This window comes from Ursus arctos, unplaced genomic scaffold, assembly GCF_023065955.2.
Source record: "Ursus arctos isolate Adak ecotype North America unplaced genomic scaffold, UrsArc2.0 scaffold_19, whole genome shotgun sequence".
NCBI lineage: Eukaryota > Metazoa > Chordata > Mammalia > Carnivora > Ursidae > Ursus > Ursus arctos.
Window position 1 is genome coordinate 6,236,618 of NW_026622863.1, and position 15,996 is coordinate 6,252,613.

Here is a 15,996-nt window from a genome sequence, read left to right on the forward strand (position 1 = left end):
TGCCTCCCAAATCCAAAGCAGCCGAGGTCAGAAGACGCTGCGCAGGCAGTTACAACAGTTGGAAGTGTCCTGAACTGACTTGTTCAAATTGCAAAGTCACGACTTTGAAGTTAGCACTTGTGGCTGATCACTCCTCTAGATAGGATTGAAACTTCCCTTATTTCTGGCTGTCTGGATATAATCTTGAGCTAGAAGTGTGCCTATAAACAGAAAAGATGGGTGGAATGACAAGTGTTCAATTGAGAATCTTCCCTTTTAAAGGATTGACGTTACTATATGTCACTGTTGCTAGATGCTAATGTTAAACAATGAAAGGTGTAGCCCTCAGGAAACCAGTTCTGCATTTGCATTGATATTGAGCGTTTTTGTTTTTATTTTTTCTCGGCTAATATACCCCATTATGTTTGGGTTTTTTTCCAGTTTATGTAGTTCTGAGTTGTCTGTTGTGTAGTTTGCCTTTTTTTTTTTAATTTAAAGAAAAGCATCTAATTTCTTAAGTCATACAGGAGAAATTCATTCAATCTTTGTTGCTAATTTCATTGTTTTTAAACCTTATTTAAAAAGTTCTGCGCTATTTACTTAGGTTATAGCAAAACTACCACGAAAGTATGAGAGAATTTTTTTAAACAAGTAGTCCTTAGTATATTTCAGAGTCAGTATAGTTACTTGGAATAGTCACATGTATTTTTGTTTCACACTTCTTAAATTTTTGTGTCAAATTGAAATATTGATTGACTGCTAACAGTGTGTCTACCTGGGCTATAAAAAGTGTTAATTGGATTGATAATATCTGGTCAAAGAGAGTAACCTGAGTTTTCTTACAGGGAACTGAGCTCTGCCCTCAACGTCTATTTTACAGCATTTCTCTTTTCTCTTAATAAGCATATAGGGTTTATTTTCTTCTCCAGGCTTTATTTTCTCTGAATTGCATGTCATAACAGTAAGCTTTGAAAACCTACCTTCTCTTTCTTGAGAAAAAAAAAATTCGGATTTTATTTAACTTTTGTTGAATGCAATCACTTAAGTCCAGTTTCATGTGTAAAGTAGTTACATGCATAGTATAAATGTTGGATGTTACTGTATGTTTATATCATAGTAGTAAAAGAGACACCATTTGAAGTCATTCCTCCAAATTAGTTGGGGTTTCAGGTTCTAAGTCTGTAAGGTGTTGACTAGAAAGCTTATTAAATGAATCATTGACTTTCTCTGTCATTAAAAACAATCAACCTGATTCTGTTTGTTACTTTTAGAAGAATATGTAAACTGAGCTTAGTTTGAAACTTGGGCTAACCTGACTCTGAGACAGATGCTACTGCAAAGTTCTGAGCATTGTTACATAGTAGCATAATCACTTTACTGCTCAATAGAGGATGCTACACTTATGTAATGTTTAATAAGTGGATATTATATATTTCCTGCCTCATCCATATAAGCAAATGTAATTTATCAAAGCAAAGAAAATCAAATTTTCAAGTCATTAAAAAGAAAATAAAATTATAATGAACCTCAATTATTGCCTTTGTTGCACACTGCATCATGTTAATAACTGCTCACACTGCTTTCAATTAATCTAACGCTGATTGCTTCTAACCTTCACTAAACAGTTTTGAAAATTGCTGTAGTTTAGCCTGCGACGCTTATGATTAGAGTCAACAATTTGAAATGGCCAGCTCACCTGATGCCATCGTCTCTTCTCCTCCAGCTCTCTTAAGGTCTGGTAAGTGTGTAGACCCCGAAAGGGTCACTTGGTACTTTTAAATACCTTTGTTTCTGAAGGTTGATGTCAACCATATGATATCATTTTGGTTTTATTTGCTCTTTGGTGGGCCTAAGCCTGGCATCGTCTCTGTTGTTGTTAGGCTGAAGTTTGTACTGTATGCTGAATGGCCTGTAGTGATGTTGTGTAGAGCAGAAGTGTGGAGAGGAGACCCTGTTCTGCAACAGCTCTGTGTGACCAGGGCCTGGGAGCCTCAGTTGTACAATAAGTACCTAAAAAGCTTCTTAAGTGATTATCATCTTCTTGCATAATGGAAATAACTTTTATAAATTAAAAGTTTTTGGTTAGTGTTACAATTATTTCTTCAATTACCTGTGAAGTAGGTTTTTTTTTTCTTTTCTTTAGAGAGAGAGGTGGAGGGATGGGCCGAGGGAGAGGGAGAGAGAGGATCTTAAGCAGCCTCTGTACCCAGTGCGGATCCTGACGCGGGGCTCGATCTCATGACCCTGAGATCATGACCTGAACTGAAATCAAGAGTCTGATGCTTAACTAACTGAGCCACCCAGGCGCCCCTGTGAAGTAGGTATTTTTATAAACAATTTCATAGACAGGAAACAGAAGCCCAAAAGGTAAAGCAACTTACCCCAAGTCTGAGACTATTATGTTTCAAGGCTATGTGCTTTGCCTTCCACCCCATGGCATCCTGGTATAAGGACTGGAGGAGACATTGGCACAGTGGCTCTTAGACTGTCATGTTGGTGAGACTCTTTGCAAGCTGGATGAAAGCTGATTGCTCCCCTGATGAGTCCCCAGGATTTGGAAAACATTTGCAAGGAAGTTCATGCATGCATGAGAGACCACGTTTGTATTCTCATTAGAAATTCAGGTCTTTGACTGTATCTAGTCTTCCTTACAGAAGTAGAAAAGCCTTTGTTTAGTGGCCACAGAGCTAAAATGAACACTGAAGTCTTTAGGGCTTTTTTCTGTATGTAGTGACCCACCTTGGTCATTTAAAATCTGTTCATTGTGTGAACACTCTGGGAGAAGCCTGTTGCCAAGAGGCTGCTTTTTGTCTCAGATATGCCTTATGCAATATTCAACCTCAGGACTCATTAACAGGTAAATGTGAGATGAGGCAGCCCAAACTCTGACAGTGGTTCCCCCTTTATCTCCATTTAGATTTTAATTCATGTTTTGGCAAGATTGAGGAGGAAAATCTTGAAATAGGAAGGAGCTTAAGGAAAAATCACAGACAGAAAAGAATGCTCATATTCAGGAATGAAAATGGTCCTTGTCTTCGGTTGTCATCTGCTAAATAACAAAATAGTATATAGTATATAACATTGACAGTTGATTTCTGGTTTAATCTTTGAACTAAGAGAACAAGAAGACATATATATCTTTGGACTGGGTTTTCTGTATTTTAAGCACGAAGGCTCTGTTTTCCATCTTGGCTTTCCTAATAAGGGCTTGGTGGGTTTCCAGCACTAGCAAATTCATTCAACAGTTACAGGGAAAGAGAATACTAAAGACATGCTTTTATGCATCAATAGTCCTGAGAATTTCAAAACATAAGAACTGTGCTTTAACATTACGTAGAGTGTTTGAAGGCATATACAAGAAGCATTTCCAGTACCGTATCATTAAATCGAAATAGAATGCACCAAGAAACAAAATAGAAATATACCAAACTTCACAGTTAAACCATCTTAAAAAGCTGATTCCTTGTGAATTACTTTCAACATTTACACTTTTTTTGGGGGGGGGGGTTCCTCTAACCAAAACTATTTAATAATGACTCCAAAAACTCCTTAAATCTTTTATCTGTTAAAATAAATACTCAGAGAGGTTTGCATTTATAGTTTATTTACTAATTGAGAAATACTGTGTTGAAAGTTATTTGTTTTCTCCTATTGTTGTTCCTTGGGTATTATCATTGTAGGAGAGTGTTTTAGGGAATAATTTCAGGGTTGCCTGAGTGGCTCAGTCGGTTGAGTGGCCGGCTTTTGATTTCAGCTCAGGTCGTGATCTTTGGGCCCTGGGATCAAGCCCTATGTCAGGCTCTGCGCTCAGCAGGAAGTCTGCTTGAGGATTCTTTCTCTGTCTCCCTCTGCCTCTCCCCCTGCTCATGCACTTGCTTTCTTTCTCTCAAATAAATAAATAAACCTAAAAAGGAATAATTTCATTTAACAGTATTTTGAAGCATGTCCTTGGTTGACAGTTGAGCTTTTCCCTGGTGCGTTTCCCTAGACACTATTCGATGTTACCAAAAATGAAAGCTAGTACCTTGCTTTTGGAAAATTAACTTCCAGTGTACCTAGATTATTTTATGTATTGTAACCCTGTTTATTCCTCCTGAATTTATTTCTATTTTGTCTTTGTTTTTACTCTTTACTGAATTTATTGTGTGTGCATGTTTAGTTGTGCTCTGACTGCTAATGTGTCTGTCTGTGCTGTGGTTGAATATAATTTCTTTTGTTTCAACTGCTTAAATCCAAAGAGATATCTGGAGGTCCAGGTTTTTCTTTAAAGAACCTTGGAGTAAGATGTACAAGACCATGAATTTACAGGCAAATTCCATCAGCAAAATAAGTTACTAAATTAAGAAAGGAGTGTAGCATCCAGTCCTCAGATTGCCTCCATTTTTCATGTGACTGCTACAGTTACAAACTGTTAGGTTAACATAGCTAGTCAGCAATAGCAGTCACATTGGTATTGCAGTTGAATTATCAGTAGTAATTGTTACAGCATTTTGTAATGAGCTAAGAAATGTCTTGGTGTTTTTACTTGTATTCTTAGATAGTAATTTTAAAAGTTACTCCTTCTTAAAATAAAGTATCCTATCTCTATCTTGGCTCCCTAAGTTTATCAGCATCTAAGTGAGTTTATCAGCATAAGACTTGAATTTTTTCCTGATTTCTTTTTAGGTTCTTTGATCAATTTCCTTTTATTTATTTGATTTGATGGGCATATCAGTACCTGGTAAAGTTTTGTTATATATTCTGGGCATAACTCAACTCTTTATATTATGTCTGATGCTCTCTTTTTTATTTTTAGGCATTATATGATAGCCTTGTTTTCAGCCTAATGTAACAGTCAATTAATCAAAAAGTTTCTTGTGGCTTAAAGATGTGTTATACCTGGGTTCTGGGACCGTTGCGAGTTATGGCCCCTTTTAAAAGACTAAGGAAAGAGTACACATTTTGTGTTCAGCTGAATCTCATCCTGGCTTTGTTGTTTACTATCTGTTTGATCTTGAGCAAGTTACTTTACATCCTTGAGAACTGGCTTCTTTCTCTATAAAAATAAGGGTAATAAAACCTACCTGGAAGGATTATTGTGAGAATTAAATAAGATGTTATATGCAAAACACTTGATACTTAGCAGCTGCCCAATAAATTTTAGTCCTTATCTTTCCTAACATGGTCTTTTATAATATTGCTGATAGGTATTTAAGAGTAGGACTTACACAAAAACAGATAAGGTTGCTTATCTCTCTCATTTTGATATGTCCTCTAGAGAGCCATTTGATTAAGAAAACTTGTCATGCTAAAATACTATTAGCTTGAATCAGATTGCCCAGAATCTAGTCACATTTGAGTCCAAGTCCATTTCATTTTTGTCAATAATCACAAGTCTAAAGACATTCTTTATGACAGTTTCCATAGGAAGTCCTGTCAGACAGCAGGGAGAGCAGTCATTATTTTATGTAGAGTTACGTTTATTTTTGTCTCATATTGGGTATGCAACGGGTTCTGTTCAAGTAGGATGGAATTTTCTGAAACACTTGTAAATTGTATCCTGCAGGGAGCTCTGATCTCTTCTTAGTAGGTCCTGCCCTGTAATCTTATAAGATTTAAGAAACAGAGGCCATATGATGTGGCTTAACTCTCCTGGCATGAATCTCATTGACCTTAAAGCTTACTTTCTTTCTGTATCATTATCCTCAGCAGAGATGATGCTTTAGATTCTATAAGTTGAAATAGTTTCATGAAGAGTACACTGTCTTGTCTCACTGTTTCCGATTGTTACAGAATACTCACATTGTGCATCCTAAAATCTATTTTCTTCTTGATGTTTTCTTTATCTTCAGTCTTCGTGAGGCAAGAGAAAGGATAAGAGGAACTTGCAGAATTCTTGATTCTGATCCAGGTGCCTACTTGAACATTTCCAAATGGGTATATGACAGGCATCTCAAGTGAAACCTGGCCAAAACCAAACTCCTATTTCTAACTCCTATTCCTACCCCAAACATGGGCCTCCCTTAATCTTTTTCATCTTAGTAAACCAAACCATTATTCTGCCAGCTATTCAAGCTAAAAATCCAGAGGTTATTCATTTTTCTTTCATCCTTTTTATTCAGTTCATTTGTAAATCCTTTCTGTTCCATCTCCAAAAATGTATACTAAAATGTGTCTGTTTTTCTCCAGCTGTACTCCTGCCTCCCTAGTTTAAGCCACTATCATCTCTGGTCTAAACTACTGAGATAGCCTGGAAAGAATTCACGTTCTTGTCTTACTACAATCTGTTCTCTACCCAGCAGTGAGAAGATTCTTTTAAACATGTAAGTCAGATCATGTCACTTTCCTGTGATAATTTATTACCGTTAAGCATAAAATCCACGGTCCCTTCCCTTGGGTGACCCAAGGCACCTGGCTGTTGCCTGGCTCTGTAATCTTCTCGTGGAACACTCCATTCCTCGCCCATTGCTCTTCAGCCATGCTGGCTTGGTTTGGTTGCTTAAGTCACAATTTTGTTTCACTTAGGCTCTCTGTGATAGTAATTTCCTCTGCCTGGAAAGCTCTCTGCCCTGCTGTTTGATAGTTTGTGCTTGTCCCTTCTGGTTGTCTTTTAGGTTCTCATCTTAAGCTTAAATCTCCTTAGAAAGGCCTTTTCTGCCTGTCCAATCTAAGTGGACCCCAGACACATCACTCTTAATTCTAATTCTCTGTAGTGCACTTATCACTATTTGGTATTTTTCTCTTGCCTGTCTCATATGAGAGAAGTGACTTCATCTGTTTTGTCCTCTCCTGCATCCCTAGAGCCTAGAAGAGGTCTTGGAGTATAATGAAAGATCAGTAAATCATACTGCTTAGAAAATTGTATTACTTATCACATCTGAGTCCCTCCTGCCCCTTTTGAGAGACAGTGTCATCGTGTGCTTAGTATATAGACTTTAAACTCATGCTACTAGGCTCAGATCCCAGTGTGATATTTATAAACTGCGTGAATTGTTTTTGTATCTACTTTCCCTCATTGGATAGTAGAGATAATAGTATATCCTTCATAAGTTCTTTTGTGAAGGTGAAATAATGTCTGTGAAGTACTTGGTGGTTGTAGTAGTGGTAATAATAATAACAATAAAGACTGTAATGTTGATGGTGACAGCAGTGACTATTTTAGTAGCTAATTTTTATTGAGTATTTGGTATGTGACCAGCAGTGTTCTTTTCAGTGCTTTTCATTTAAATCTCACAACAGTCTTTTGCCATAGGTACTATTACTTCTCTCTTGAAAAAAAAAACAAAACAAAAAACCACTGAAATAAACTCACATAAAGTCATGCAGCGAGGATACAGACTCTGGCAGAACCATTGCTCCTAACCACTGCTGCCTTCCCCTTGTTCATTATGCATAGTGCCTAAGTGTTCCAAAAATGAATGGCAGTGATTATTATTTGCATCTTGGTTATGTTCACCACTCTTCTTTCATTTCAAATTAATGTTTATGGGGTCTCTCTAATGTCATAGGAAGTTTGTAATATATAATATTGGTTTTAGAGAGCTCATAGCCTGATGGAATTTTATGCAGAGCTAAAGATGACTTTAATGCTCTTGTAGACATAGAATCTCTGTTTCTCTCAGACTCTTCTAGTTGTTTCCTACTTAATTTTGCTGCCTGTGGCCATCATCTGCCATTATATCATCTCTATCAAGTCTGTTCTACAAGTTCCTGTCTGGCTGATTTTTCTAAAGTAAAAGAACTGACCTGTTACTCCCTTGCTTAACACCACTCATCAGCTCTCCATCTCCTGCAGCATTAGTGTGGGACTTTAGTGAATTCTTCTCTGGAAGTGACATTTGAGCTGAACGAAGAAGTAGAAATCAAATGAGAAGTTAGGGTGAAGAGGATTCTAGGCTAGGCTCTTGGGGATAGATACAGCTGGACATTTGAGGAGCACTGAGAAGGCCAAAGGGCAAAGCATTGTGAATGACAGAAATAGGAGAGAGAAGATGGCTGGGATGGGCAGGGCATTGGAAGCCTTGAAGATACTTGGATTTTATTGTAAATGAGAAGGAAAGCCATTGAAAATTTGAGGTAATGCAGTGATAAGACTGAGTAACGTTTTATGAAGATCCTCTGGCTACTAAGTGAAAAATCGATTGGAGAGTGGGGGAAGGTAGGGAGCAGCTGATGGCAGAAGCCATGTATTATATGTCTCTGCCACTTAACACAGGGCACAGTGCCAGGCATGGGTCACCCAGTCCCTGTTGGGTGATGGATGTCTATGAAAGCGCAGATATTGACTCGGTCATCAGTCTAGATTTAGAAAATGTGATCACCTTGATTAGCATTAGAATCCATTTGCCATTTATTACTCAATTTTTGACTCAACAGACTGACTTTTAGAAGGAGGCCCAATTCAACAGATTTCCTATGTGTATATATATAGTAAATTCTTATAAATATGTGTCTTATTTTTATGTCATTTTAATCTTTGTCCATATTTTAAAATGACAGATTGGCCATTCTATTTCTGAAGAATAATCTCTAAAATTGTGCAGAGTTCTGCTGTATCTTTTCTTGGTTCAGGCTGGAAGATGCATATGGAGATTTGATTTACCTGTTAAGAGATCGTGGGTTCATGGCAGATATAAATATTTTATTTTTATTGGTACACACATAGTTAGAATATGTCTTTGATGAAGGGGGTTTATTTTCAAATCCCTAAGTAGAAAACAAATAACAGAAAATTGCAACTGCATGTTATATACTTGGTCTTGAAAAATTAGTGAGTGCTTTTTGATGATTCATTGTAGTTTCCTGTGATGTGTTTTTAATAAATCCACACTTGTTCTCATTTTTGTCACATTAGGCTTTGGCTACCTTGGTTAGAAGTGGTTTTTAAGAGATGGAAAAACTTATTCTTGTAGTCCTTTAAAGACAATTATTCCTCATTTTGAATTTCTTGATTTCATAGCTTTCTTCTCTTTCAGTTCATATTTCACGAATTTCTTGAGGAAGTTGCTTTTTATAGATGAACAGTGACTTCCAAAAATCACAGTGTGAATCTTAAGTGTATAATTGAAATTTGCTGTTTTTATACGTTCTGATATATATCTTATGTGTTCTTGTTTGTCTTTCAAAATATATATCTTAAGTGTATAATTGAAATTGGCCATTTTTATAGGTTCTGATATATGTCTCATGTGTCCTTGGTTGTCTTTCAAAATATACATCAGTAGTTTTCAACTTGTTATATAAAAATTTTAAAAGCTTATTGCTGTATTTGCTAATAAAGCAATAATCAGTAACCTCACACCATTTCCATGGCCTGCCTTTTTGGTCATTTAAGATTCAAGTCTTACAGCTCAGGACTGAATTTTTGAAAATATATAGATCCTAGTCATGGAGATGAACAGCCATGATGTTGTTTGGGTAACAGACTGAGTCTTATTGCTAAAGCTGGGAAGGTATTCTGACGAGGACAGGCACAGGGTTCGGGATTAGACAGTTGAGCTTTGGACAGTATTTTATCATAGAGCTTTGGACAGTATTTTATCATATATGTGTTCATTCCTGGTATATTTTGAAAACATTCATATCATCAGGTGCTTAACTTGTATTTTCTATTACATTTCTATCTTCCTTTTGCAGTTGAACCAGTGAAGAATTTTCTGTGTTTAAGTTCTTTTTCTTTATGTGGTTACGTTAATTTTTAAGCTTGGTCATAAATATCTGATGATTGCTTATAGTTATAAAAAATTAGTTTGTCATAAACGTGACCTTGGCTTTCTGTGGCTTTAAGCAGTGAACTATTTTTCCACGAAGTTTTCAGCTTATAGGACAGTTGTTTGTTTGTGTATGTAATACATCTGAAGTTTTAATAGTTTCTGATTTACAATGATTTCAGTCTGATCTTTTTTTTTCTTTGTCTTCTAAATATATTTCTTTCACGAATTTGCATCTGTAACCAAATGACAATTGTGCAGATTTAATTCTTCAGAAATTAAGGGTGAGGGAATAAACTGCTAAACTTAAAAAAGTGATCTCTCATTTTAAATATTTTGACATAAGCATTAACTGATGATATATTGTGATGATGGAAATTTTGGCATGTCTCAAGTAACTCTTGTGTGTGAGTGAGAGAGTATATGTGTGTATAATTTGACCGTAACCTTGCTATCTTAATGTAGGGTGGACTTACTATGTACTCTCTCCTTAAGTAAAAACAATATATTTAATAAGCTTTGAACAACAGAACATCCTATGGCCGAGTGATTTCAAAGTAGGCGGCACTGTTAGGTTTTTGTTTTTTGTTTTTCATCTCCCCCTCCCAAGTTTTTACTTACTTACTTACTTACTTACTTATTTATTTAGAGTAGGGGGAGAGGCAGAGGGAAAGGGAGAGAGAATCTCCAGCAGACTCCCTGCTGAGCACGGACGGCTCCATCTCAAGACCCAGAGAACACGACCTGAGCTGAAATCAAGAGTCAGAGGCCTAATCAACTGAGCCACCCATATGCCCCAGTCCTCTTAGGTTTTGACCAGTTCGGTGCTATAGATTTGGTTAGGTGACTTCATCTGGAAATTCATAGTAAGAAATCTGGAGCTCTAGAGAAAATATAGTAAACATCAATGAGGCTTTGCCTAATGATGGAGTATAGGAAATAAAGCCATGCCCCACTGGGAGACGTTTCAAACTTATAAAATATAATTTATTTAAAAATATTTTAAAAAATTCTTTAAACATAATTTTATTTGTTATTATGCTGTGTTTTGGTAGAGAGTATTAATCATTTCAATTGATACATTTCTGCTTAGATGGGAGTTTTTCTGTTCAAATTGAGCTCCTTACAAATATGGCTAATATAAGCTAGTTGATTTTAGACCTTTAGCTTTTGTTTGTTTTGTTGGCAGTGTTGTATGTAAGAAGTTATTTTTCTCTTGCTGCTTTTAAGAGTCTCTTTTTGTTGTTTGTTTAAGGATTTTATTTTTAAGTAATCTCTACACCCACTGTGGGGCTCAAACTTAACAACCCTGAGATCAAGAGTTGAGTGCTTTATTGACTGAGTCATCCAGATGCCCCTAAGATTCTCTGTCTTTAACTTTTGACATTTTAATTATATGTCTTGGTGTGGCTCTCTTTGGGCTTGTCTTAATTGCAGCTCTCTAGGCTTCCCGGATCTTGATGTCTATTTACTTCCCCAGGTTAGGTAAGTTTTCTGCCATTATTTCTTAAAATAAGTTTTCAGTCCCTTTCCCTCTTCTCTTTCTGGGACTCCTATAATATGGATATTATTCCACTTGATGTTGTCCCATAGGTTCCTTAAATTATTTGTACTTTTTCAAATAATCCCCCCCCCTTTGTTTGGGTGAATGCCACTGCCTGTCTTCTAGCTCACTGATCCTTTCTTCTACTATGTCTGGTCTGGTTTGAATCCCTCTAGTGTATTTTTTAATTCATTTATTATATTTTTTGTCTTTGTGACTTCTTTTTGGTACTTCTTGTTTTCTTTCTTTCTTTCTTTCTTTCTTTCTTTCTTTCTTTCTTTCTTTCTGTTTGGTACTTTTTTATAGTTCCTCTCTGTTGAAGTTCTCTCTCTATACACCCATTCTTCTCTTGAGTTCAGCTTTATGATCATTACTTTGCACTCTTTATCAGATAAATTACTTATCTTTGTTTCATTGAGGTTTTTTTTCTGAGGTTACATATGTTTTGTTTGGAACATATTCCTTTATTTTCTCATTTTATTGACTCTCTGTGTTTATTTCTATGTATTAGGTGAAATAGTTACCTCTCCCAGTCTTGGACTGGTTACCTCATATAGGAGATGAACCTTATGGTTCAACCTTGCCCTTGCCCTAGCTCAAACCTTTGTGATTGTCTAAGCAGTCTGATTTATTCTTGATAGGTCCCAGTTGAGGATGTGTCAAGACCTGTCAGTATTCCAAAGGGAGGGATCTCAGTCAGCATCTAGGTTCAGGATGAATGGGTGCCACACCCTCAGGCAGCAACCTTTAAAGTATGAAAATATATACAGTCTTTTAGGACTACAGTTATAAACCTTGCTAGCTCCTTGTCCTGGGCATCTGGAGGTGTCCCCTGGCAACAGTTGCAAAAATTCAGGCCCCAGACACATGTATGTGCTCCTTTCTGGTGGGTGTCAGTGAGCTCTAGTGAAGCTAAGGGAGTAAGCAAAGACAGTTTTCCCCAGTCTACATTTCCTGGGATCACCTCCATAGTCTCTATATATGTGGGAAACCTGACACTTGTCCCTCATGCTTAAGCTCCAAGACCAGTAAATAGGCCCTTTTCACAAAAACACTTGGGATGTGTTTCAGTCAGCTGTCTGTGCAGGGGCCTTTGGGTGGCAGGCTTATAATTATCTTTCCAATTGTTTTAGTCCCATGGGGCCCAGAAACACAAGCCTCCCTGGCCTCCAGAGCCAAGTGATCTAGGGGCATTCCCTATGTGGGCTGTGTGTACCTGCTGGCTTTGACAAGATAGCAGGGCTGCAATGCACCTTCCGGCTGTAGTGAGACAGCAGGAGAGTGCAAGGCCAGGGTGCTCCTGTGAGTTGTAGCAAGGAGCAGGAGGTGTAGGACCAGCACATACCTGCCAGCTCTACCAAGGCAGTGTGAGAATACAGGGCCGTGGTACACCTGCTCACTTTAGAAAGGGAGTTATAGACTTCAGGGGGAAAGGCGCACCTGCCAACTTAATTGAGACAGTGTGAGAGTGCTGTTACTGTGCATGTCCTCCAGCTCTAGCAAGAAGGAGGACTTAAGAATGGGCTAGCACTGGCACTATCAAGGTAAAGTGGGAGTGCTGAAAGGGTCCCCACCATTGCCTCTGTCCCTAGAAAGAGTCCCAACAGGCCCCACTCCTTTGTCAGACGCTAAGATTAGCAAATGAATTTCCACACATAGTATAGGCACTTTTCAAACTTGGTTTTGTGCTGCGTCATAGGGTGAGTGAGTCTGAGGGACCCCTGTATGACTGGAATCTCATTTCCCTGCAGCCCTTTGAGTCTCCTGGACAAAAACTGTTGGTTTTTCAAAGCCAGACATATGAAGGGCTTATGTCTCTAATGCAGGTCCTAAGGGTTGAGGTCCTGATATGGAACACAAATGCAAAAAACCACAAATGGAACAGAGATCCATTCTGATTTGGGGTCACTGCACTGGGGATGAGGTTTTTGGTGAGACCATGTCTCTACCTCACCAACCTACCTCAATGTGGACCCTTTATCATTTGTTTTTGAGGAGCCATTCAGCTAGTTTTCAGTTAAATTATTCCATATGCAGTTGTAGATTTGGTGTGTCTGTGGTTGGAGGTGAGTTCAGGATCTTCTTATGCTGCCATCTTAATGTGCTCCCCCGCCCCACCATGTGGAATCTCTCTATCAGTTTTTATCATTGTTTTTGTCAGTTCAGAGATCCTTGTGTTTGGTTATATTATCTTGTTTTCATGGAAATACATAATGAAGCTCAATTAATTTGTTATACCCACTTAATCCCAATTCTCAGTAGGCTTGTAGCTTTGATAATAATCATTTGCACAATAACTACAAGGATAAAAAAAATCCTAGCAGAATGTAAAGTTAATTATTATAATTTGAAGGAAGAAAAACCATTTAGGAATTAGGAATTATCACTGGACTCTTTCTTCTGTGTATTACACTATATAGTGTTAATATTTTACCTTACACCCGTATCAAATTTAAGCTTTTCCACAGTCTTATTTATCCTATTTATTAAATGTTTCTTGGATTTTTCCTCCCTTTTGCCTCCTTGCTGTTACTCTCTTAATTCAAGGCTCTTGAATGAATGTTTTAACCAAAACATTGGTTAAAATGGACTTTTAACCAATGGACTCTTGGGCCAAGGGCTCACCACTTAAACAGTCCTTCACAGTGCCAACAGAGTTATCCAAGATGCTCTTGCCTAAACCTTCCCAGCAGCTCTCCACTACCCAAAAGATAAAATGCAAACCTAGAACCTATTGTTTAGCATCCTCCATTGTTAGATTTCTAGATACCTTTCCATTCTCCCCTCCCTCTTGCGTTCTCTTCTGTGGTGCTACTAATCTGCAGCTCCCAGATGGGGCACTTTCTTGCTTGCTTCTGCACCTTTACAGGGAAGTTCCTTCTGTTTTAAATAGCCTTTCACTGAAAATTTGGTGTAGTCCTGTAATCTTTTATTTGGTTCCAGTGATCTCTTATCTTTACATATTTTCTGACTACCCCCTTCCTCTGCATCCCAGTTTTTGTTGAATTGCTCTATTTTTTCTTTGGCACCTTATACATGCTTCTTTTAGCTCTGATGTCCCTGAATTGACACATTTATATATCCACCTCCTTTATAGGTTATGAATTCCTTTAGGTCAGACTGAATTGGTTATAGTTTTATATCGGTAGCCTCTGATATATAAGCTTGGTGCTGAGGACTTAAGGTTGAATGAATCATACTAGAAAGAATTAGTTCAGTTTTGATACAGAATGAACTTGTCAGCACTGTATGTTGTCTAATTTCACCTTTATGTTTGGTAAATAAATTTTGATGAATTGATTTTCTAGCTGTTTTGATGAATAATACATTTTCATATTAAATATATTTTCCTTACTGGAGAAATCCAAAAAGATTCAAGGTTCAAATTCAAAAATGAAATCTAGTAAGCGAAGCAAAATAGTGACCTTAGAGTGTAGTAACTTCATGAGTTGGGCACTCTTTGATTGTTCTCTTCACTTGTGGACAGCATCTCCAGGGCTAGTCCTGCCTGGCTCTAACTGCCTTTGTTTCTTGCTTAAAAACCTTGAGCAATCTCTGTGTACTGAATGTTGCTTTCCCTGAAGGGAAGATGTAAGAAATCATATAGATTTTTCATCTATGTTGTTATCAAAATATCAATCATCAGTGGCATGTTTATTTTTTTCACATATAGAGAAGGTTAATGCTATTTAATTGGCCTTGTCTATCACAGTATAGACTTTATCTAAGATACAAAAAAATTTGAACTTGGCATTTAAGTTTCTGGAATATGGAGATGAAAGATGATGAAATGATACCCCCCCTTTTTTTAATGACACCCTTTTAAATGAAGTGGGAAGAAATTAGCTTCCTAAATGTTGCCATCTAGAGTAAGTACAAATTTTTCAGAATAAAAAATGATATAAAATATATTTCTAATAATACACTAGAGAAGAATCTCTCTTTTCATGGTGGACCTCCTTAAATCAAGTCTATCAGTTATTATATATGTAACTTATAGAAGAGAGCCCTTTTTATTGTGCACTGCAGATGTCTTGAACTAACAGAAGTAAAGGGAAATGAAATCTAGGTAAAGGGTAGGTGTGTCAGGTCTAATGTCTGAAACATAATTTACATGGCTAACATGGACAAAGTGCAGTGAGCAACACTAGAATTGCTTGAAAAACAACTTAATGCTTTGGTGAAAAATGTTAAAGCAATATTTCTGATTTAAATGTTACTTGGAAGCAAGTTATATATACTGCTGTGAATCTATGTTATTTTCATACTTAGAAATGAAATTTTCAAGAGAAGACCCTAAATAATAAGTATGTACTTATCTTTGTTTTGTTTTACCTGAAACAAACAATCAAACAAAAAACCAAAGTATACTTTAGTATTTAAGTCCTGGCTCTTCTACTTGCCAGCAGTGTGACTTTTGAAAAGTCACTTAACCTTAGTAATTTTGAATCTGTAAATTGGAAATAATAATACTACCTCCATAATAGGGTTGCGAGGATTTAATGAAACCATGTGTATAAAGCTGTTAACACAGTATGTTGCATGTGACAAATGCCCTAATAATGTTAACTGTTTTTATTATGATGCTGGTAATAATGACATTATATCATTCTTTACCTTTTTGATATCTTTGGGCTGAAAATAGATTTATGTTTTTATATTCAGTCTGGCATGTTGCCTATTGACACCTCATGTTAAGCATGGTGTTTGGGTATTCTGGTAAATTATATTTACATTAAGTAGTGCCCTTTTCCAGGATATAGAGGCAAAAATAATTAATGTAAA

The 15,996-nt window shown here is 36.9% G+C and overlaps 1 protein-coding gene across 4 annotated transcripts in view; it reads left to right on the top strand.

Annotated features, from left to right (window-relative positions):
* PHKB (phosphorylase kinase regulatory subunit beta) overlaps positions 1-15,996 on the top strand; it is a 212,737-nt gene that overhangs the window by 733 nt on the left and 196,008 nt on the right. For 2 of the 4 annotated variants that reach the window (XM_057313882.1, XM_057313883.1), the window contains exon 1: positions 1,605-1,717. The exons of the other annotated variants lie outside the window; for them this stretch is intronic. In XM_057313882.1, the coding sequence (XP_057169865.1) occupies positions 1,663-1,717 (55 nt within the window). In that variant the 5' untranslated portion in view covers positions 1,605-1,662. Of the gene's footprint in view, positions 1-1,604; positions 1,718-15,996 lie in introns of those variants that run through there. 4 annotated transcript variants of the gene reach the window in all.